Genomic DNA, 24,663 nt, shown 5'->3' with positions numbered 1-24,663 from the left:
AATAATAATAATTATGTCCCACACCACATTTTGTATATTACATTATGAACAGTTAATTTGTTTAACAATATTAGTTTTTATTAAAATCTTTCTTACATTCAATTATGACATCATGTAAAATTGTACATTGCATTTATTTTTTATATAATAGACAGTTATATGTCATATTATCAGTTTGTTTTAAATGTCTTCTTACATTATCTGTTATCATTACATTCTGGTAATAACTTAATTTGCAGTTATTGCATTTTGTTTATTACAGTACTGGCAGTTAAAATGTTATAAGCAGTAATAATCAGTTTCCACGCACCACTCCCAGCCTAAGCTGGGTTCTGAACTCCTTGCAGAGGACGAAGTAGATGACTGGGTCCAAGCAGACGTTAAGAGATGCCATTACGACAGTAAGCTCTATTCCGTAGTAGAAAACCTTGGCCCATGAACAGTACCTCCACAGGAAAACTTTGGGAAGGCGAATCAGGTGGTAGGGGACGAAGCAAAAACAGAAAACAATGACCAGCACTAACATGTTTCTGCGCGACTTTGCAAGCTTCTTGGAGTTGGAGGATGCCGGGTGCCTCTGCTGCGCCAGCGACACCCTGCGAGAGATGCTGCAGTAAAAGAAGACCACAGAGCCCAGAACAGACAGGAACATGAAACAGGAGGTGACATGTAGGACCTTATAGAGCAATGTGTGCTGGCCACTGTGAGAGCCTTGACAGCTCACTCGGACAGAGGTAAAAGTTTTCTGGGTGTGGAACGACAATATGATGTAGATGCATGTCACAGCCAGGAGGAAAACCCAGGTTACCGTGGAGATGATGTGAGCAACCCGTACTGACTGAAGGATATGAGTACCTAAAGGTTGGACCACCTTCAGATACCTGTTGAGGAGAGCAAGCGTCAATAAATAACTTACTTCGAAGGCCAGAGTCTTCACATACAGTAAGTTTGGGTTACTTTGTGGCTACATATTTTAAAAAACTAGGCCTACATAACAGCAATCTAGACAGCCTCGTGGTTAAAGGCCTAGAAACCATCGAAAATAACAAATGACAGAAATAACATTTAGGGTTACAATATTGCATTTTCTTTCTGTTTGCACATCCATGTTTATCTTATCTTGTTTTTCACCATACGTTTTCTTATTTTTTTCTTTTTGCTTCTTATAGAGCTTTCTATCTTTCAAACTTTGCATTTATTACCTGTGAGTTTACATATTCATTACTCAGAATGAGTCATAATAATTATAGCAGTTAGTATGTGGCAATTATAGTAACGTGTTCTTGTTAGTAGTGAGTCTTTAGGGACCTTTAAAGTTTAAGTAGCCTAATAATAAAGAATTACTATGGTCAAGCCTTGAAATACAAATGCATGGAATAGTTTTTCTGCATTGTTTTGAGACAGGATGTGTAAAAAAAGGCAGTTCTTGAGATTTGTTTTTGTGGCCATCAAAGGATATATCTAGGCCAAAGCAATGCCATCCAGAGTAGCTATATCTTTAGATATTGAGCTTTGGAGGTGCACAATAACCTCAGTTTTGTCTGAGTTTAACATCTAGAACAGCCTAGATTTAATGTCTTTAATGCATGCTTAAAGTTCGACTAACTGCCTGATTTCACCTGGCTTGCTTGATAGGTATAATTGGGTATCATCTGTATTACATTAAAAGTTAATAAAGTGTTTCTAATAATATTGCTGGCTTGGTCTACCTGTTAGCGGCTATGTAGCCCATGAACATGATGCTGGCGTACATGTTGAGGAAGAGGATGGAGTAGCCAAAGTTGCAGTTGACTTGGTGGATGGTGGCAGAGCTGGTGGCGTAGTTGGTGATGCGGATGGGGAGACTGAGAGAGAGCAGGAAGTCGGCAACTACCAAGTTCTTCAGGTAGATCATCATGTTGCTGGATGGCTTCTGCTGAGCTCGGCAGAAGTAAAACATGATGAAACCGTTAAGGAGGAAACCCACCTGGAGAGAAAACACATTAACTTATATTACCTTATGGAATACACTACTGGTTAAAAGTGTGAGGTCACTTTAAAATTTCTATTGCACTCCATTGTAGACAGAATACCAGTTGAGATCAGTTGCAGAGTTTTTTTAACCAGCGCATAACATAATTGCAAAAGGATTCTCCAATGTTTTTCTAGCTAGTTTTTTTTTAAATGATATCAGATTAGTAAATAGAATGTGCCTTTGGAACATTGGATGAATGGTTGCTGATAATGGGCAATGTAGCCACCCACCCGTGTAGGTATGTTACATAAGTCAGTAAGAAAAGGTGAAGATACCTTTAGCTTTTACTACACTTCAAACTTGCATGTGCCCAACCAAAAACAACCCTGGTACCATTTCTGTATTCAAGATCATTACCAACAAAATGGCTGCCTCAGAGTTTTGAAAAATTTTACAATCTTGGATTATTTTTGAGATTTTCTGCAGACATCTGGCTACATGCTAAGGACCAGTGATATTGGTTAGGGTATGAAAAACAGTTTGACTGAGTTTAACTAGTGAGATTGGTACTGTGTTTCATTTCCTCAGGAAATAATAAACTTGCCCCTGAAAATGAGGTTTCTGAATTGTTGAAACTCACCAGGAACACCAGAGTATAGACCACCAAGAAGAAGGGGTGGGCTGAGCTGTCGTTCCACACACAGTCAGTCAAATTATTGACTTCATTCTGGTTTGTAACCGATGACCAGTTGAAGGATGGAGTCACTTCTTCTCCTCCTCGATCACTCATTTTTTTCTGTTTGCTCTAATGAAGGTGAACCAAAATTACTGCTGCCAGAGTCAGTCCAAGAAGACAATACTGTGACCAAAAGATCAAGATATATCACATAAAGAAACCAATGGAAGGTTTCACGTATTATTCTCTGTACTACTTCCTTCTACACAGCTTTTACAGAAGAAGAAGAAGGGCTGCGGGGAAACGCATGTGGCTATGATGTTATCACAGTATGACAGCATTACTATAAATACAACATTCTAACACGTTACATTTTATCTTCCTGTCTAATTGCCAAGAACAGGCCACAATAACTCATGAAGACACATGTCAGCCATCGTAGCAGCTCAACGAATTGCAGTCAAGTCTGTAAGATGTATTTTCATGACTTTGGTGATCCCACATTTGTAATGATGCCTGCACTTTTTTTCTATTGATCCATTTTCTAGCCAGGTCCTCTTTGAGCCAACTGGCATGTACAAAATAATCCCTCCAGTGTTCTGGGTCTGCAGTAGTGGGGCTCCCTCCATTTTGACTTGCCTAAGATGTCCAGGATGTGTCCAGGATGTGTCCAGGATTGAACCATCATGGTATTGGTTGACCCAGAGTGATCAGAGTGAGGTTTTGGAAACCATGGCCTTAGACTTGAAGGTGCACACTGGAGGTAATGGACACTCCACATATCAGCTGTGCCTTAAATTGATTGTCTTTAAAGATCACATGATTATTGGACACACCTTAAACTCTACAAAGAGAATGCCTCATAGGTCAAGATTAAACGAAAGGAATTCATTGTAAGGATGTTACTATAGTACGTAACTAGATATTCAGAATCTTAAAATGTAGCAAATTGGCTTTGTGTGATTTATTTTGCTTAATTAATGTATACTGATGGAAAAAGAGTGAGAAAACAGAGAATCAGAGTTTCTGGTGAGTTCAGGTAGCCTGACCCACATCAAGATGTTGGGTCCTCAAACGCATTTGCAGGGCTCAATCCAAGGGGTAGGAGAAACAGTTGTCTTTGTCAAATTGACAAAGCCTGCACTGACTCTATAGACGATGTGATTGGCCTGACTCGAGTTTGGTTTTTCAGCTCACAAGCCAACAGAGAGTTGCTAGACTGACCCTGGCTGCAAATTACATTTGCTGGAGCTAAGGTGCGTCTAGATTTCTAGGCTAGAGTTCAGGCTGAGTTGAACCCAAACTTGGTTTGGTTGAAAGTGGTTTATCTGTTGCTGGCTAGGTTGTAAAGTAATTTTGTAAAGGCTAAACAGTCAAAGTTTGCACTGCTTTCTGTCAAACACATATTGAAAATATTAAGGGCTAGTATTCTAAACATTCTGTGGCTTTCAGGGCAGTCTTACTATTCAAGTTTGGTGGTTGGGCAAAAAATACATTATCACAACATTTTGACTATGTAGATACTATTTGAAGCCACTGAAATTGATTTGATTATTATGAAGGTACAATATTTTTTAGGTTCACCTGGAATATCTCAAATGAGGCTTTCTGGGGAGCACCTGTCTCTTTTAGGGAGGGCGAGCTTCACTCACACTGTAGGACAACAACAAAAACGAAACTTACCATACACACGTATTTGTCAATGTTGCTACAGAATGTGTGCCTTTGTGTTCTCATTACTGGGGTTTCCACACAGGACAGGATCTGCTGCATGGAGCTTTAAATTAAATTTGGAGTTTCCCCAATTACTTGTGAGAGCCTATTCCTTTTTGTAGATGATTGTGTAAAGACTCTGGCGTTTTGCTTTGCTTTTAAACTTTGCAATAACACACCTAACTAGCTTTAATCAATAACTAGATAAGGAAATACTCCCTGGACGTCAAATACTAAGGTCACGAGTGTCAATTCCACCAGTGCAACATTTTTAGGATTTTCTTTTAATATTACTTATCTTACTTTCATTGTCATTAATAAAGTTGCATCCCCTTAATTCTGGTGGTGAGAAATTTGTTAATTTTAAAGACATTAAATATATCACAATCTTTATTAAAAACGCAATGGCTTTGTGGATTTGTGAGTAATTGTAGAATAACTGGTCTGTAAACACACCACATTCCCAGGAACAAAGCAACAGTATGACCTCAGCTTTTATGGATCCTTGAATAATCATGACACTGTAAACAAATCCTGTCAGTGTCACGTGCTTCCACAGACTCTCCCTCCGCAGACGGTTTAAATGTTTCCCACTAAGTTTCATTTCCACAGACGAACCTGACAGAGTCCAACCCAGCTCTAAACCTTCCTCTCCATGACAACGATGATGATGATGATGCAGGTAAGCGCTGCACGATTGACAGAAAACACTTCTAACATTGAAACCAAACTATTTTATTCACATTTCATTCATTTGACAAACAAATTCTGCTATCATTTTCATTGAAACCTACATAAACCTTTCATAACATTTAACGTTTTAAGTAAAAAAGATCTGTGTGGGGAAAATGTAAAGAACCTACTGACTTATTCTTTTGCTGTTACAAAAGGATGTTATTAATAAATTATTAGCGTAAGTGTTAGTAAGGTTATTAGTAAAAATAGTGGTACTAGAGGCAGAACTGTATACTGTCAGTTTTTCAATAGCTGACATAAAAACGAATCAATAAAAATCACAATTATTTAGCCTAATTAACCCAACATGGCATTCATAATCAATTTCTTTCTGTTATGACAATGCATGTTTGTTGGTTTTGTTGATTAATTTTGAGGATTTTTATTATTCACTTTAGTCTTAGTTAGTTAGTTAGTTATTGTTGGTTAAATAACAGGCACTCAGGCCCAGTGAGCATGATCTGTTTCCAATACATCACACCTGTGAACTTGCTGAATAAAACAGCAGAAGGGAATCCATACAAAACAGTAGAATATCTAATGAAACAGCACAGGGAAAAGATGTATAAAGATCATTTAGATACCAATGTTTTGTGACTGTTTTTAAAATCAATTTAATTTCATCAAACCCGATAACCTTTGCTCCAGAGAGGCTTAGACTAATGATAAACACAGCACTGCTGTAAAGCAAAAATGGTGGGGTTGTTCAGACTCACTCAGCAGGGAAATCCCAAATGTAACTGCTGAATGCTCCTAGTGATGCAACTGGGTAGTTTTCTACACAGTGAACTCAAACATGCAAACAATACAAATTATGTGACTCATAAAGCAGCAGAAAGTAAAGGAGGTGGATGGGCTTAATAATATCTTAGTATCATTATATTACATTACATGTCATTTAGCTGATGTTTTTCTGCAAAGCAACTTCCACTTAAGTGCTTTTAAGGTTGAAAAGTAAAAAATCTGGACAGTAAGTGGAAGTGCATCAGCTTTAAATAAGCCAAACTACAAAGATTTTTTTCAATCTCACACACAAATATATATGTATTGATACAAGCGTTAAAGGATCAATACTAAAAACAATGGATCTGCCTCACACTTGATTCCACTATGAAAACATGGACACTCTTCTTCTCTGCTGCTGTTGTGTGCATGCCTCTCAGTTCAGAAAATATACACACAATGAACAATGAACACATTGAATAACATGAAATGCTGCCCTGTGTGTTAACATGCATGAGACAAAGCTATTTTTTTCTTTATCTATATTCTGGTTTGTGTGACTAATGTACGTGTGCTGCTGTAACACCGTAATTTCCCATTTTTTGGGATCAATATCTATCTATCTATCTATCTATCTATTGCATTCATTATATTCATTATTAGGCATGGCAAATGGCTCTCCCATGAAGTACAGCACATAGCTGTTTTTAATGATAAGAAAAAACATTGTGCAATGCTGTCCCTTTAAACTGTGTTTACATACTGCTAATGTGCAACAGAAAAAAACATTTTAAGGAGACAAATAATGATTCCCGAACACATCCATGACAAGTCCAGTCATTTGGAAATTATTGGGAACTAGAAGCAGAATAGGGATTTCCAGCACAACTTTCTTTCAAGTTGCATGGAGAAAAGAAAAACTCTGTTGAGGTAAACTCCAGCAACACTTGTAACATGAATGACCCCCAACGAGGCCCCAAGCTAAGTCACATTGGTCCAACAATAAAGTTGTTTTAACTCTTCAGGTAATGGGAATTAAACATATGGAGGTAAATACAAAAAAAAAATATTTTGACAGCGAGGTCAGTGGATTTTCTTTTGTTTGTAGATATTAAATAAAATATCCATAATGAAATGATCTGGAAATCACGAGAGGTGTGCAAGGAAATATATGTTTAAGTTATTAGAGGGCAGACAGAAGACAGAATTTGCAAATTAGGGTGATTGATAGTTACACAAGCTGTTACTGAAGCATTGATTGAAGTATTGTGCCACAAATTATAAATTCATTCTTTTCTTGTCTTCTATAAATTGCAGTAATTGTTGTCTGTGCCATGTTCTGACTACAAAAGCCCTGCATTGCCACATGAGACCCTTTTCTTTTCACGTCTGCAATTTACTTTGTTTTGGTATATCTGTCAATGAGTGCAGGAAATCAGTGTGAAAGGTGCTGTAGATATTATTAAACTCTTCTCTTTTGTTACCAGGGGACAGTATTCATAGCTCTGCTGGTTCTTGCGACTTCAGTTCACTCCAACTCCCACTTTTATTTGCCCATTGACTGTGATGACATCCATCGCCGTGACAACACCAGCTCCAGCGGGGTGTACACCATCTACCCAGGAGGTCCCACCACGCCTCTGCATGTCTACTGTGACATGGACACTGACGGGGGCAGATGGACTGTCAGTACACCTCAGATTTCATCAGAATTGATCATCATAAACATACAAAAATAAGATAGTGTGCCTCATTTAAACATTGTTTATTATTGTACATTTTATGTGTGTGTGTATATGTGTGTGTGTGTGTGTGTGTGTGTGTGTGTGTGTGTGTGTGTGTGTGTGTGTGTGTGTGTTTCTTGGGCGAAGCCAGACTAGCTCTTTCCCCTGCTTCCATTCACTATGCTAAGCTAAGCTATCGGCTGCCTGTAACTTCATATTTAGCACACAAACTTGAGAGTGGCGTGAATCTAATCTCAGATCAAATAATCTAACTCCTTGCAAGGGAGCAAATCAGCCTGTTGCCTAAAATGTCATAGTTTTCCTTTCACACTGGATCAAGTGTGTAACTCGGAGTGATGAATTATCACCTCAGTCGTAACTTTTCATAACAGCTCCAAAAAACCTTTTTGCTCATTGGATGCCTAAAATCTCATCCATCTCATTTCTAGATCCTCTGATAAACCCTCTAAACAATATAGATAGAATAAAATGACAGAAAAAGAGCCAAATCTCTCAGGAGTTGGTGGTGATCAAAAACAGAAGTATTAAGAGAGTAAATCCTGTACTCTCATCAGATAGCCAGAAACTCCAGATTGATGCTAAAGTTGCTCCTGGTTTGCTGGCTCTGTAAAAATGCAGCACGCCAAAACAACTTTGTAAGGTGCTAAAATGCCAGATGCTGTTCTTTCAGCTTGTTCTGCTGCCTACAAGGCTAAAACCGAATGCACACATGTCCCATACATACTCATCTTTTCTTATGTGTGTTAAACCTGGTCAGTGGTGGGATTTTCTTTTGCTGGTGCTATGGGGTTGCTCTAAAATTTAGAGTTCCCTTGACACACACAGCCCACACACACACACACACACACAGATACGCACCCACCTCCGCCGTGGTAAGCGAGATGAGAGGGAGAGAGAGATTGATTCATGTTTTTTAACTAAATGCTGATAAAACAGCAACATAAAACTCTGACTAGCCCATCAAATATATTTCAAATAGCAGCCGGGCATACACAATCATTACTGCAGCTTTCATACAGTAGCTAATATTTGCAGAAAAGTAATGCTGCATGCCTAATACACCACAGACAGTCAACCACACACAGAAATACACACACAACTGTCGCCCAGTATTCACACTTGCATACATGGTAAAACACGATTCAGTCATATCTGTATATAACAGATAAAGTAAAAGTAAAAGATTCGGTTTGTTTTAGTAATGTATTTTTCATTAAAAAAATATATAAATTATACTGTTGACACATTAACGGAAGTATTTTATTATAAATAAACCACAGCAATTTCAAAGGTGTGCTAAGGGGGTGCTAGGGGAATCCTAGCGGTAGCCACAGCACCCCCAAGCCGATCCCTGGCTCCGCCTATGAACCTGGTAACAGACAATCGTTAGATTAATAAAGTTATCTGAAGTCTTGCTAATTGAATGCACAATATTTCATGTAAGTAATCTTTATTCTCTATCTGTCATCCTCCCCTTCTCCCTCTTAGGTATTTCAGAGAAGGATCGATGGGACTGAAAACTTCTACAGGCCCTGGAGGCACTATAAGATTGGATTTGGTAATGTGGCCGGAGAATATTGGCTCGGTAAGTTATTGAGGGAAAAACACATTAAACACTCAGGGACCTGTGCTGCTTTCCATCTTAATTTGGTGTTTGAGACAAAGTATGGTTTTAAACTAGATGAGGATTTGAGTCTGAGGAGGAAGAAAGAAATAGCTGAAGCAATGGATAAGAAATGCAGAGTAATAATAGCATATAGGGCCTTGGTGAAGATCTTAAAAAATGAAAGATCTTTGTGAACCTTCTCAGGACTGGAAAACATCTTCCTGCTAACTATGAGGAAGAAGAATGAGCTGCGGGTCGACATGGAGGACTGGGAGGGAGAGAAGGCGTCAGCTCAATACTCCTCCTTCTCAATTGATTCTGAGAACAGCGGTTATCAGCTTCATATTGACAGCTTCACTGGCGGAGCGGCAGGTGAGCATCTCAGTGTGCACATTACTTTGGAGAGCAGAGGTTTAAATGTCAAGATATATGGATGAATGTAATTACTGTGAACTCTGATGTAGGATTATATAAGGAACATTTTTTTAAATGAAATTTGTTCCTTTCTCCTTTTTTTGTTTTTTTTAATCAAGACTCGCATTAAAATGGGTCCTTAAATCATTTATTTTCCAAAGTAGGTTTTGCAGTGTCCTTACAAAGCTACATGTAATACTGTGGACTAACAGGCTAGAAACCCCTAGTGACAGCTTACATTGATTTTTGTGATGCCAGTGAATTGTGGCTCTCCAGAGACAGATTGAACTGTTGTCAAATTCATGAAAAATGAAACATAAAGGCTTTTTCAATCTGAAAAAGGGTTCCTAGATAATAGGTTCGTTTTTTTTTTTTTTAAAGTACGCCTGCGTGGCCCATTTATTTGGAGTCTGTGAAGGTAAGAGAGTGTTCAGCCGCTAAGAAACTGTGCAGTAAATATGAATTTTGAATCTTATAAATTCCATTTTGTAAAAAACTATATGACACCAACCCTAAACCAGTAGCAGCTGGTGATTATTTACCTGGAGGGGTCTACTGCTTACACACTAATGTCTACCTCTGCTTCAAGTACACTTAACAGACTGAATCCATTATATAACCATAACCCCAAGTAGAACAGACAGTACAGAAGTATTATTTGCTAATGGAATCATTCTGCAGAAAAATCCCCTCCGTGACTGATATATCATACACTCTATCATTTGTTTATGCAAGCTGGTTGAGGTGGAGCCATTTAAACTTCTTAATATACTGTTAAGTAGTTTAGTCCAGTGGTTCCCAACCTAGGGTGCTGGTCCCCTTATAAGGGTCGCAAGATCATTTTGAAGGATTGTGATCATTAATATGAGAGCACAGAAGAAAAAACTAAGTTCAAACTGTTATTTAAATGAAACCAGGTGAGCGGTCAACAAATTACAGTATTTTATAAGCTTAGCGCATGTTTCTTAATGTAAAATGTAATCGGAAAAGTAATGTTAAATGACTGTTTTTGAGTAAAAAGTATGAACAAGCAGCAAACAAAAAACTCAAAGTAAACTACCTCAAAATTTGTACCTAAATTGAACATGAGTAATGGTACTTCATTACGTTCCACAACTATTTAAGGCAAAGTCATGAACCGTAATTAACTGTAAATTCAGGAACATTTCAAAGCTAAAGATTTCACATTTGGAAACATGCGCTAAGCTTATAAAATACTGTAAGCTGTTGACCCATTTCCCATCTAAACCGCTCACGTGGTTGATAACACAGTAGTAGTAGACAAAGTGTTTCTGAGTTTTAAACATCAGGTATTCAGGTTCAGCTAACATTGTTTTTGTCTTTATTTCTAGGAGACAGTTTGACAGGCCATAACAACATGAAGTTCACCACATTTGACAAAGATCAGGACCAGTGGGATAAAAACTGTGCTCAGCATTTCCTAGGTGGATTCTGGTACAGCGCCTGCCACACTGCTAATCCCAACGGCATGTACGCGCCTCAAGGCGCCATCGGGTTTGAAAACGTCCACGTCATTTGGCAAAAGTGGAAGGACTGGAACTACTCCCTGAAGACTGTTGCCATGAAGATCAGATCAGTCGCTAAATGTGCATGCACACATTGATTACCATATTACCTGTAAATTATTGCATCATCAACTGTCATTCCTACTTAATTCAACACCAACAATATATTATAAAAAAATCAATACGAAACGTCAGTGTTCTTTATTAATTTATTTATCAGTTACAATATTTTTTGGTAAACAGTCTGAATGCATCTGCTACATATGTTCTTACCTGATCTTCAGTTTCACTGTCTTTTTAATGTTGCATTTTATAAGTCTTATGTAAATACATGTTATTTTTGTGCTGTATATTGTTGTTGTTGTTCAGTGGTGGATGAAGTATTCAGATCCTTCACTTGAATAAACACAATGCCACACTGTAAAAATACAATGAACTTAAATGTCTGTAGCCTAATTATAATCAGGTTGTCACGGGTACAATGTTGGACTCAAATGCTCGACTCAACATGGAGTAAAAGTTAAGTTTCTTTATTAAAAATAAATAATCCAGGCAACAATACAAATCCAAATGGCAGACAACGTTGTTGAAAATACAGGATCAGGAAAAAACACACTCGAACAATGCTGGAGAGTGAGACACACGAGGAGTAACAACATTCAGGCACAGGTAAATGAATCTGGTGAGTTTGTATACAAGGGACACACGTGATGATGATTACGCACAGGTGAGATACAGAAGGGCCGGGAGGGTAATCACAAAGGCCGGGAAAGTAGACAAAGACAGGAAGACAAGTGATCAGGGATGTAACCAAACAGAGGATTACAAAATAAAACAGGAAGTCCATGTAAAACAAACAGAAAACATTAAACCAACTAAAACACAGAAACTTGACACAAGGACAAGTTTAAAGACCCAGGTAAATGTACTGCATTGCACTGTATTAAAAGGACTTAAGGCAAAAGCAAATTCTGACTGTTAAACTATTATGCATTATGTCATTAGACTATTGTTATTACTATTGTTCTTAAGGCCAAAGTTCACATTCACAATGCTTTGTGAATGTAAACAAATATAACTGAATAGGCTCTACGTCAACATGGTTTAAGAGGGGAAAAAAATGTATTTTTTTGCTCATATTATACTGTTTGGACGTAATAGGAAAAGTAGTCTACATCCTCAACATTCCACTTCCAGGATCGCTCCGTTGCTGATGGAAATTCCGCCAGAAAACGCTTTTTTTGCCTGAATATCCATTAGCTTGTGTTTTCTTTGTGTTGGAATTCTAAACTCCAGTGGATTTCTGAGGACTATGGTTAACTGCTCTTCAAATCTCTGCAGGATAAATCCAGACGGCTAGCTAGACTATTTGTCCAAGCCGAGTTTTCTTTTGCACGACTAAAACAACTTTTGAACGTAGCTACACATGGTCCACCTAAACAAGTTCCTTCCAGAGGCCATTTTGCAGCGACCAGGGCTCTGTCAGGCGCTTAGTGCCGCCCCTGGGATTGGTTTAAAGAAATACCAATAAACGCAGAGCATGTTTTTCTCCCATCCCCGAATGCTATGTGAAATAGCCAGACTTTCCTTCGCAGCGCTGTGGAGGAAGTTTTTTGCAATGCGAGACTTTTGAAAAAGTAGAAAAGGCTTTTTTTTTTTTTTTTATGGAGGCCTAGTTATGTCTGATAAATTGGCCTAGCTATATAGTTATACAAGTTTTAATGTATAAAGTGCATGGTGTGTGTGTGTGTATGTGTGTGTAAAAGAGGACATGTTGCACTTTAAACATTAAAACTTTTTTAAAGGCTGTTTGAGCCAAGAAGCATATTCCTCAGGTGTTCAGTTATTAACAGACAGGACGTTTGGGAACTAGACACGCGGTGTCGCCATTGTGTTGCACGCTGCCTTTAATGGGAGAGAAAGGTGTGGTCTCACAGGTGGGCTTACGTCATCTCCCCCGTGCAGAATGAGCCCAAATTTGGACTTTAATAGGCTAATACAAGGAACATTTGCTTAATAAAAATACAGGATAAATCCCTAAATGTCGAAATTCATAGCTATCCGTCCGAACATATTAGCAGTAAAGTCATTTAAGAAGGCGTTGATGTATTCAACATGTGTCCAATATATTTATTAGTTTAGTTTTTAAGTGCATTCGTGTCTTACAGCCGGACAATGTGAGCTTATAGTTTCCGGTTTATGACGAAAATAAATCAAGCTGCTTCTTTAAGATAAAACACACGGAGACGCCGTGACCCCCCCGTCTCTCTCTCTCTCTCTCTCTCTCTCTCTCTCTCTCCCTCTCCCTCTCTCTCACGCGCGCGCGCACTCTCTCTCTCTCTCTCTCTCACGCGCGCGCGCGCACTCTCTCTCTCTCTCTCAGGGACCCACACTTGTTTCAGGAAAAGCGCCTGAACATATTTTCTCTCTCGCGAGCTGAACGACAGGACGGCCGCGTCGGTGCCAGGGAGAAGGCGTAGACTTCCTCCAAACATTTCCTCCGCCATCTCCGCTCTCGAGACTCTACGTTTGGTGGAATCTTTGTCACGAGAGGAGAAGTTGTTGTTGTTTTTTTACCTGCTGTTTCTTTCACCAAAAACCACCTGGTTGTTTCTTTCCTTGAGAGGGAGTCCAGCTTTTCCTCCAACATCAGAACTTGTTTTGCAGACATGGACTGGGGAACAGATCTGTGGGTAAGTTGACAGCTGACACAAGAAAGAGTCCTCTGGGATAAGCCATTGAGAAAGAAAATACCTTCAACATCCCTTAAGAGTAGTCTGTCCCGCTGTTGTTTTCGTCGACACGAATATGTTCACGGGACTGTTGTTTTTCCACGGCAGACCCGGGTTAAGTAATCTTAAAACAGGAGTCTTGAAACAGGAGTCTACGGATAGATATGTAAATCCTGCAGCCAGAGGATTTCGCAACTCCTGCTGCCTGCATACCTTTTAATAAACAGAGGGGAAAGACGAGAGTTTTATTACTCTCTCCACCTTATCTACACACGTAGGCTTAAGGTGTACACACCACCACCACCACCACCACCTTTTCTCTCCTTCATGCATGCCCGAGCTTGAACTTTGCACCACTTTGGAAGTGTTGAAGGCTCATTTGTGGGACTTGCCACTGCATCTGGTCAGTGTCTCTCTCAGCTGGGAATCAGTGGTGACAGTCATCAGGTCAGACAGCCTCCTCATCACTCACACCATCAGTGGCCTCTGGAGTCACAGTAAAGGCAAGGAACCGGAGTACCCACTGATCTAGGGCTGCAAGTTGCAAAGTTATTTGCATTGATTTAGATTAGATAGACTTTATTAAGTACAAATTGGGAAGATTCCAGTGTTGCAGCAGTAAATATGAGACAGACAGCACGCATACAGACTATACAAGACATATATGGATAGCTTTTGCCTTTTGGTTAGTTTCACGGTTATTCAGTCAATCATTTGGCCTATAAAACATCAGAAATGAGAAAGACATTACAAAAATAGACAAGTTTGTGTCTTCAAACTGCTTGTTTCCTTCAGACCAGCAGTCCAGGACCCAAAGACATCCTGTTTACGGCCCCATACGATACACAGAAAGGCAGGAAATCCTCACAGAATGTTAGGTATTTGAGCTTCATAAACGGTTAATCAATTGTTAAAAAATAGTTTCTGATTAGTTTTCTGACCATCGACTGATGAATCCAAATAATCTCAGTTCTACACTGATCACAGACAGACCGATGTGGAAGATGACCTCAAGAAAATGCACGTTATGTACAGAATGTGTTTTGGCTCAAACAAAACATCCTGACTGTTTGTGATGGTTGGTTCAATGGCTGGCGGTTAAGAGCAAACACGACTAATTTCATTCAATCTGTGATTGCGTTCAAAGTTCCTGTACATGCCTCTGAGATTATTCCACAGTTAAACACAGGCTGGGTGAGGCTCTGTTTGTTGAGTTGAACTTCAGAATAGTCCAGCTGCTTGTGTTTTGTTGGATGGGTTTTGAACTTCATGTGGGATAAACAAAACATATCATAAATGGAGCTGAAACTATCTATAATCAATTAAGTCAGTTGCCAGAAGATCCTATGTTTTACACTGGAATTCTAAAGTCTTTACCAGTTTGCTGCTGCATAATTTATTATTTTACTAGCAGATAATAATTCAGTAAAGTAATGTCACGTTTTATTTTATGTCAGGAAAGCCATGTGTATTATTTTGATTATTTCATGTCCCACCTTGTTGAAGCAAATAATTTAATACCTTGAAATAGTGAGGTGCTCTTTTATATTGCTTATTATATCGTTTTGGTTTATGAATTGTTTACCCCCAGTTAGTCCTAGATTTGTTAATTTGCCCTCTTAAAAAGAGGGAGGGGGGGGGGGGGCAAATGAAGAGGGAATGAAAGCCCAAAATCTTTTATACTTATCTTAAACATTAAACTATGATCCCAATCACTTACACACAGTGAGGTACAGAGTTTAATAACTAAACACTAGTATTTGTTTAGTAGGCCTACTCGGTATCGGCAGAGACCCAAAGCCCAAGTAACAGTATCAGGTCTGAAAAGGTTTGATCGGTGCATCCATAGGTCATGATTAAGTCATTGTGGCAACTGTTTGTATAATCAAAGTCATTCTTCAAGCGTAAATTGTCAAATATTACCAAGTTCCAGCTCAAATGTAATGCTTTTAATTTGTCCTACTCGATAATGTACCTAATATCTGTGGTTTGAGCACGGCTGGTCAGACTAAACAATTCGAAGCCGTCATCTTGGACTTTAAACAATTTTCTGACATTTTATTGACCAAATTATTGTTTTTAGTTGCATCCCAGAGTCAACCAAGGCCAACCATTCGAAGCAGGGTCTCCACATGGAGAGAACTCAAGTTATTACAGAGTTTATTATGTTATTAAATGTATCAGTTGGCACTTGCTTTAGCAGACAGCATGTACACACATAGAGTCCGAGTATATATAAAGTAGCCTACAAATAAAACTCACTTTTGGAAGGTATGATGTAGGATGGGATGCTGTAGTCACTTCCTGTTTGCATAGTTTAGTGCTTTTGATAGGACCAAGGGGGTAAGCCTCTCCTCTGTACGCGTAGCTCACATGGCGCCATTTTAATGCTACAAAGCCATCCCCAGCAGTTAGCGTTGCATTGACTGCCATTCATTTTGGCGCCACTTTGACAGTGAATAACTTTGGATCTGACGCGTTTAAAGACTCTATTTGTCCGTTGTTTATTTCTAAAGAAACACGACAATGTACTAAAGGCTCCATTACCTTTTACCTCGCGTTATGGCTCCGCAGCAGACGTTTTTGTAAAAATAGGCTGAAGATTGCATCATTACCACGCAACCTGCGCAGAGGCTGTGCAGTAACACCCAGCCATCACCGAAAAGGTGCTTCTAATTTTCTTCACTGGTCTCTGTCCAGAACAACGGGATCTGTTTGTCCACTTCTTTAAATGTTTGTGGATAGGACAGGGCTACAGGTGTTTCCTAGCAACTTACTTACACATTACTGAAGTATTTACTGAGTTTTGATGGTGCATCCTAATTCAGTATAATACTAGTTTGAAAGAGTAGTTTAATGAGAGCTGGGCACAAACTTAAGTGCAACCAGTTATGTATCTTACATTATGATTGAGATGAGCTAAAAGCTGACCTCAGATCCGTCGGGATCAGGAAACAAATGCGATGTGTTGTCACAATGAGGGGTGGGACTAGTCCGACTGGTTCCAGGGTTTGTAGAGGCCCTTGGGACTGTCATTCACAGGGCGGCGGTTCACACTGAGCTAATGATTATCTCATGCCTAAAGCCTCTCTGCCTCACTATCAATATTTCCTCCTCTCACACAAACGCATGCAGATGTGTTACAATAAAGTAATGGGGCATAGTAACAGAAGTGATAATTACATGCAGGAATAAATCTCAAAGATTCTTCACAAGCTCTTTAATCTCTTTATTGCAGTTTGTCGTCTATCGGATTCCCTAGATTGCCCAAAATGTATGTTTCCCTCCATCGTCCTCCTTATGTTTTCTAATCCTGTTCCTTCGTTTTTCCCTGTCCTTTCATATCAAGGACATTGCTAATTGCTCCATTTAGCTTCCCTCTCCTTTGAGGACTCCATATCTGTGTCTCTGGCTGCATCAGATCCTGCAGCCTCAATGCACACACACACATGCACACACCCACATGCACAGACACAAACATTCAGTGAGCCATTTATTTTATGTCATGAAACTGTGTAGATATAAGCCAGTGGAGACAGAGGACAAATGTTACCTGTCTTACAGGTTTGTGTGTGTCTGTGTATTTGATTGTGTTTTGAAGGCATGCATGTGTGTAAAGAGAGAGAGGAATGTTGAAAGGAGCGTTTGCTTTTAATATCTTCTCCACTGTTGTACTTTTTTGTGTAAGAGAACATTGAAAGAAGGAGGATAGTGGGTGTGGGTGTGTATAACAAATTGTTTACTAATGGCAAAAACCCACTGGCTACACAAATGTGTAAGTTATCTATTTTCTTACTCGTCTGTGACAGTTAACTGAAAATCTTTGAGTTTTGGATTGTTGGTGGAACAAATACATGACGTCTCCTTGGGCTCAGGGGACTTTGTCATTTGCAGCCCTAAACAAAAAAACAAAACCAGAAATTTCAAGAAAAGAATTAATAGTACAACAATGAAGGAATTGAAAGGAACTGTAGCCTACTGCAACCAGCTTCACTTCTTGTTTTGGGAGTTTTTGCTTTCAGTCTAGCTACAACTAAGGCTGTGTGACTGGCTTGGCCAGTCCAGACCGTTTCACTGTTTGACCTTTTTAAAAGAAAACAAAAACTCTGTTTTGGTGTAAATTACCTTTTGCATTGTCTTACATTTTGCCTATGCATTAAAGTGGCTGCAAGTCCTACACAGATGCTTTAAAGGTGCTCTAAGCGATGTTGGATGACGTTACTTCTTGTTGCCGTTAGAAGTGTTCAGAGGACAGGCAGCTCGCAGATAGTGAGGACATGTTTGCTGTATGTGACAAAAAATGTTCTAGCCTAAAACACGTGTGACACCTCTTAGAGCACCTTTTTAACTCAATTATCATCCTTTTTTAAATTCAAAGTGCTGGAGAACCAAAACAGTACAAAAATGTGTCACTTTCCAAAACGTTTCTCAACAGATGCCTCCAGTGTTTGTGTGCATACTTGTATGATGAAAATGTGTTACTCTGTGCTCTTCCTTTCTTAGGACCAGTATGATCACATTGAAAAGCATACGCAGTCAGGCCACGACCTGGTGGATCGTTACATTAAGTTTGTGAGGGAACGGACAGAAATAGAGCAGAACTATGCCAAACAACTCAGGTGTGCCTTTTGGTTTGATGATCATATTTTTGAATGTGTATTCACATTTACATAAATTAATGACTTAAATGTATTTGTGTTTTTGTGCATTTATGCCTGTGTGTGTTTGTAATAGAGGGTCACGCTGCTTCTTTTACACTGTCTAACAGGAGTCTGTCAAGGAAATATGCCAAACGAGGGAGCAAGGAAGAGCAAGACTGCAAGTGAGAAATTGATAAAATATCCAGTTTCCTGTCCTTATTTTGCATGTATAAAAATTACAATTAACTGTTCGCTAAACCCCCTTAGTTATTCTTGGAGCACACAGTTGAATCGTAACTTTGGCAGATTTACCACTCAAAATATGGCACGCAGTACATTTAAAATCTATAGGTCTTTGATTTCACACAGAAGTAAAAAAACGAAACAAAAAAAACAAGGTAATGATGACGCTAAAACTCATTTGTTTGGAAACTCCAACTCCAGATGACTTTTTGATGTTTTGCGCTGACTCATTTGAAAATGAGAATCCTGTAAAAGGTCTAAGATACGCACGTGAGATATATACTGTGTGTATGTATACATATATACGTGTCATACCCCGCAGCTTATGGCTACATGATATAATACTAAAAGACTGCTACATGTCTCAGGCAAAAGAAAATCAGCATCCTAACTAGCTGATAGAAAACATATGGAAATACTAGTTTGCTCTAGTATTAAAGTGCAGTATTGTAAGTAAAAATTAAATTCATTTGTTCCAAATTGTACCCTTGGATGGTTTGGAAGCTTAGACCGAAAACCCACCAAACAGTGGCAGAGGGCTGCTCGCTGCAATACTTTCCTTTTATCTATTTTTGTTTAGGCAGAAAGAAATTCTTTTTAATATAGGTCAACAAGTCACAGGAATCACAGGACACTGTCTACTGTTTGTCTGTGTGTGTTATATGATGGCCTGGATGCCAGCCGAACTTAGCCCCACCCACAACATTTGAGGTAGGGATGTTCGGTCTGGACTTGATCCGTTATGGGGCAACTATGCTTGAACCAGAGCTATTCGGACCAATCAAATTGTTAGAGCGAGCTTTATAAGATGATGGACGGATGATCAACAGGAACGTCATCGACCTTGTCAACAAAGAGCACTTTGGTTGAATTGTTTATAAGAAAGATGGCTGCCGCAGGAGAATTGAAATGTGTAGATTCCGCCATTGCGCCTGTTATAGAAGACATCGACGCCGCATTCATTTTAAAAGATGACAGAGAACTGCGATTGGAGAGCGTTATTGCCGTCCTTCCTACGGGATTCGGCGAAAGTTGAATTTATCAGCTGGCCTACGTCATATACTTGGTTGCTCTGATTGGTTGTAGGCCTATCCAATTGAGTGCAAAAGCATTTTCTTTCCTGATTTGGTTGAAACACTCACAATAAACACGCCCCATAACCAATGGAGCAGTATCAGACTCATATTCTGACTAGACTCTAAAAACTTTCAGTTTGGCCGCACTTTCTGCAGAATCAAATGGGCACAGCTTGAAAAGGCCAATGCAGTTTTCTAGACATTGCATGGCAGCTTGCTTGGTGTGTTTTTGGCGGTACTGTGGGAAAACAGACAAGCAACACAGTGGTTCAAGTTATGCTTCTACGTTCTTATTTTCAAAGAATATGTGTTAGACTAATTATCAAAGAGAAAAAAATTGTGAGTGGAATAACCAATGAGTTAAGAAAATGTAACACTATCTTATGTAAATTTGGCCGTAGTTTCTACAGTTTAAACTTCCCCAAACCAAAGAAAGAGCAGGATAGAGATGCCCCAGTTAAACTAAACTCAGATATAGTAGCACCTTGGGTCCCTCAGGGTGGATGTTCCACTCCTAAAAACATCTTTATTTGAAAGAAACCTTTTACCCAACTAAATTAAGAAGTTATCTTGAAAATAGGACAGGTTTCCAGTAAATTAGTTAGCAGAACATGCTAATGTTTGTAACTAATGCAGATAAACAGTTTAATCTATCCCATTCACTTTTGCTCATGGGTTTTAAACCTAACATCATACTTATTAGAGCACCATACTCAATGCTTGGGTCTGTGGAGAAATCCAAATGGTGACAGGCTAGTCATGCAGGCCTTGGTTACAGTTGCTAAGCCATTAGTGGACAATTTCTGTTCAGGGGAGGGTTTAGCTATTGGTCAGTTACAGCAACACTAGAGAATTTTTGTAACTTAAAATAATGTTTCCAAAATTGTTTAAGTGGTTCATTGACTCTTAACAGGGTGAATGGCCCTTCTGCATTTGCTTTGGAGCTCTCTACCGGCTACAACCGCACTATGCAAGTTTTCCGGATCGGGTAACGGATCTGTAGTTCGATTGAGACATAATGGGACAATTCCGCTTTCAACCTGTAGGGAGACCGAAGCGGGAAAAGTTATCTAGTATTGCTTTAAATGTTGATCTCTCCGGCTGTTATCATTTTCCAAATTGTCTGTCTGCTGCTGCAGATTCAGCAATCACGCATCCCTTCAGGAGATCCTGAACGAGCTGAACGATTATGCTGGCCAACGGGAGCTCATAGCTGAAAACATGATGACCGGCATCTGTGTGGAACTCACCAAGTACCTTCAAGATTTAAAACTGGAACGCAAAACAGTAAGAAGGAGAGGGGAATGGCATGGGGGAGGAAGGGAGGGAACAGGCACAGATTGACGTGGTACACTGTCTTAACCTGCAACACATTAACTGAAACCTCTTTCTATTGCAGCACCTGTCTGATGCCAAGAAGGCCCAGCAGATTTTAGAGATCAGCTTAAAAAACCTAGAAAGTGTAAGTCACATACTGTTGTTCTTCACAGTATTTAAAGGATTTTTTCACCTAAATTAGAAGAGAAAATTCTACCTTGCCTCTTGTGGTGTCTCAACATACAGATTGTTGTTGTAGCTTTATTTCACAGGTCTGTCTTTTCCTAAAATGTCCCAACAATATCTTGAAAGTTTCCTTAAAAGAACTGTTTTAATTAGGTACTGATTATTATAGGGGACATTCAACCAAAGTTCTAAGACCTTTCTTCTTACGCCTGATTTCCACCGGTTGCAGAACGACTGCGGATCAGCTCCGCTGCGTTGCAGCTCCGTGCTCCGTTGTCCGTTAATGCCCACTTGGTCCGGATCTGTTGCAAAACGGCTGCGGCCACAACTGGCAGCTGAAGTCTCGAGGACCCACGAGATTTCGCAAATTCATGTAGAATAGAACCACAAAAACAACACCAGTTTGTTTCCATCCAGAGGAGTAGAAAGGAAACAACTATGTGCTGTGTTTTCAAGGTGTAGTGCAGGGAAATACGATCTGCTGTGAGCATGGTCTATTTTATTTTGTTTCTGTGCTCGACTTCCTGTCATGCAATATCTCCCGTGTGCAATCCGGCAAAAATAGAAGCTCTACGTATCAGTTCTGGAGGGCTCCAGATTGCAAAGCTGTGCCGGAGTCGGATAGCAGCCGTTACGCAGTCAGTGAAATACACACATCGACTTTAATGGAAACCTAATGACTCCGCCGCCGTTCCAGAGCGGATCTGAAGCCGTTCTACACCTGGTGAAAATTAGGATTTAGTTAGTTTAGCTAGTTATGTTGCGTTTATAATCAGTTTATTCAATGAAAGGTGCCTTTGAGTACCTTTTTTGTAGTGCTTAACGTATGAAATTTTATTTTATCATGTATGCAGACTAAGAAGCGCTTTGCCAAGGAGTGGGCGGAGGCTGAAAAAGCAACACAACAAGCAGAGAAAATAGAAAATGACCTTAATGCCACCAGGCTTGATGTAGAGAAGGTATGACACACACACACATTCACATTTGCTCAACAACTCTGTGCATATTTTTTACACCTTTTTGGTTTTTATATTTTCAATCAAAGACAAATCCCTCCTTGTGTCACCTCCCTCCACGTCTCCTTGCATGTTCCCATATTTCTCCCACTTTGCATTTTGTTTTGCATCATTTCTCCCTTTTCCTTCATCCTCCTTCATCATGTTCCCCTCCCTTTCTCTTCTGTGGTTCCACCTACCTTTTGTTGTCAAGGCCAAGCAACATGCCCATGCCCGCACACATACAGCGGAGGAGTGCAGGAACGACTATGCCGCACAGCTCCAGAAATACAACAAGGAACAAAACTTCTTCTACTACTCAGAGATACCGCAGATCTATAATGTGAGACAAAGACACACATTCACAATGCAATACAACTGAGCAGAGCTTACACACCTGCTTAAGTGACATTAATCCCAAACACACCCTTTCAAAATCTAATCCTTCTCCAGTGTTTTCGTATTCATTTGTATATACAATTCATTAACACAGACAGTGTGAATTTGATATGGAATTTAAGAAAAGGGGTGTATGTCTGTGTCAAACAGAAAATGCAGGACATGGATGAGCGGAGAATTCGACGGCTGGCGGAGGGATACTGCCAGTTTGCAGACATTGAGAAAAAGGTGCTGCCAATCATCACTAGGTGTTTAGACGGAATTTCTACAGCAGGGAAGAAAATTAATGAGAAACAGGTAAATGTTTAATGGTTGTTAGACTAAAGTCTATATCCTTGACGTTCCAGAAATTACTCCCATGCCGCAGGAAATTCTGCCGGATTGTAGGTATATATGATGTATTTTCTGTTTCCTTCGCTTTCTTTGTGTTGGAATTTTAATTTCTATGGATTTATGAGGACTACGGTTGATTGTTCCTCAGATCTCCGCAGGGTAAATTGAGGCAGTTAGCTAGACTATCTGTTTTCTCTCACACAGCTTTTTTACAAAGGTGCCGCGCAGAGCTTGGCACCGCCCATGACGATTGTGATTGGTTTAAAGAAATGCCAATAAACCAGAGCATGTTTTTCTCCCATCCCGCAATGCTATGTGGAGTAGGCAGACTCTCCTCCGGTTTTACTATACATGTGTCTATGTATGTTAGTTCATACGGTCATTTTGTTGTATTGTCTATCGCCCATGATAAAAAATGAGAGGAATGTTAATTGGCTGTCTGCCAAATCAAAGACACTCTGATCTCATTGCCGTGAAAGTTTTCTATGGTTCCATGTTCTGATGTTAAATTTCCTTATTTGCTTTCTTGCTCATCTTGGATGAGAAGATTGGTATCCCTGTAATATCTGCCAGTTAAATATGAAGCTACAAGCAGCAGCCAGTTAGCTTAGCACAATGACTGGAATCAGAGGGGAAACAGCTTGCCTGGCTCTGTCTAAAGGTAACAATCACACCTCTAAAGCTCCCTCTTGAACACATGGTTAAAGCTGTGGTACTGTAAGCAGTACAGTGTTGGCGTCATTGGGCAAAATCTCAATAATAATCTTTCAGCAAATTGTAATTCAACTGGCCTGCTTGGAAAGTCTTCTCTTGGCTTTGTTTTCAAGCTCTAAAATATCTAACCTCTGATGGGAGACTTTAGCCAATTACAGGTCAGTTAAGAAAAAGAGAGTTCTTATCGGCTGTTGTGCGCATGCCAGACAGAGGGGAGAAGAGAGGGAAAGCTGCGGAAATTCCGGCTTTTTTTTTTGCTCACCACCTACTGCAGCTTTAATAAGTGTTGTTGCCACTCTAAGGTGACAAGACTGGCAACCAGCGTAGTCTCCAGGAAGTCACTGCGAAATCAAGTCTCACACATAACCTCTAATGTTTTACCTTTGGTCAGAGCCAGTCTAGCTGTTTTCCCCTGTTTCTAGTCTCTATGCGAAGCTAATCATCTGCTGTTTGCAGCTACATTTTTTTTTTCCATATACCTTTTATTAGTATTAATCTTCTAATCTAACTGTTGACAAGATAAGCTTGTAATTGATGTTTCCCTGCTATTCCATAAAAATGTAAATTTTAGTGATTGTGTGTCAAATCAGCTAATATGGTGACCAACCTCAAAAACCATGAGTGTCTGTTTGTATCCCTGCAGGACTCAATACTGTTCATAGAGCAGCACAAGTCTGGTTTTGAGCGACCTGGAGATGTTGAGTTTGAAGACTACACCCAAGGAATCAAATCTGCAACCTCTGACTCCAGTCTCAACCCTCCTAAAACTCGTGCCAAGCTCTGGCCTTTCAGCAAGAAGAACAAGGTGAGATTTGCACTCTGTTCACATTTATACAAAAAAAATGTTCGCATAAAAAAATGCAGCATCTCAGGCGTCCCCGATAGCTCAGTTGGTAAAGTGGGTGCCCATATGTAGAGGTTTTCTCCTAGACGCAG

The 24,663-nt window shown here is 39.6% G+C and overlaps 4 protein-coding genes across 6 annotated transcripts in view; 2 read left to right on the top strand and 2 right to left on the bottom strand.

The window, feature by feature from the left end:
* Window positions 1–209: 209 nt before the first annotated feature.
* Window positions 210–4,473, bottom strand: LOC117934744 (P2Y purinoceptor 14-like). The gene is made up of 4 exons (XM_034856695.1): window positions 4,343–4,473; window positions 2,595–2,757; window positions 1,710–1,966; window positions 210–881 (listed from the first exon to the last, which is right to left on the bottom strand). The coding sequence occupies exons 2-4, from the start codon at window positions 2,742–2,744 to the stop codon at window positions 296–298; spliced, it is 993 nt and encodes a 330-aa protein (XP_034712586.1). The 5' UTR covers window positions 2,745–2,757; window positions 4,343–4,473; the 3' UTR covers window positions 210–295.
* Window positions 4,474–4,905: 432 nt separating this feature from the next.
* Window positions 4,906–11,213, top strand: LOC117934751 (microfibril-associated glycoprotein 4-like). Its single transcript, XM_034856707.1, has 5 exons — window positions 4,906–5,025; window positions 7,289–7,486; window positions 9,035–9,131; window positions 9,357–9,524; window positions 10,919–11,213. The coding sequence occupies exons 1-5, from the start codon at window positions 4,999–5,001 to the stop codon at window positions 11,188–11,190; spliced, it is 762 nt and encodes a 253-aa protein (XP_034712598.1). The 5' UTR covers window positions 4,906–4,998; the 3' UTR covers window positions 11,191–11,213.
* Window positions 11,214–13,468: 2,255 nt separating this feature from the next.
* Window positions 13,469–24,663, top strand: part of LOC117952939 (cdc42-interacting protein 4 homolog) — a 45,673-nt gene continuing 34,478 nt past the window's right edge. For all 3 annotated transcript variants that reach the window (XM_034885599.1, XM_034885588.1, XM_034885577.1), the window contains exons 1-9: window positions 13,469–13,785; window positions 18,328–18,443; window positions 18,593–18,646; window positions 20,923–21,070; window positions 21,183–21,245; window positions 22,141–22,245; window positions 22,496–22,624; window positions 22,831–22,977; window positions 24,371–24,532. In XM_034885599.1, coding sequence (XP_034741490.1) covers window positions 13,762–13,785; window positions 18,328–18,443; window positions 18,593–18,646; window positions 20,923–21,070; window positions 21,183–21,245; window positions 22,141–22,245; window positions 22,496–22,624; window positions 22,831–22,977; window positions 24,371–24,532 — 948 coding nt within the window. In that variant the 5' untranslated portion in view covers window positions 13,469–13,761. The remainder of the gene's footprint in view (window positions 13,786–18,327; window positions 18,444–18,592; window positions 18,647–20,922; window positions 21,071–21,182; window positions 21,246–22,140; window positions 22,246–22,495; window positions 22,625–22,830; window positions 22,978–24,370; window positions 24,533–24,663) is intronic.
* sh2d3a (SH2 domain containing 3A) overlaps window positions 20,298–24,663 on the bottom strand; it is a 28,213-nt gene continuing 23,847 nt past the window's right edge. The window contains exon 22 of the transcript XR_004658519.1: window positions 20,298–20,307. The gene's annotated coding sequence lies outside the window, so the exon portion shown is untranslated. The remainder of the gene's footprint in view (window positions 20,308–24,663) is intronic.

The sequence above is a fragment of the Etheostoma cragini genome, chromosome 2, assembly GCF_013103735.1.
Source record: "Etheostoma cragini isolate CJK2018 chromosome 2, CSU_Ecrag_1.0, whole genome shotgun sequence".
NCBI classification, from domain to species: Eukaryota; Metazoa; Chordata; class Actinopteri; order Perciformes; family Percidae; genus Etheostoma; species Etheostoma cragini.
The sequence above is the reverse complement of the archived record's forward strand: the minus strand, read 5'-3'. Positions and strand labels throughout refer to the sequence as shown.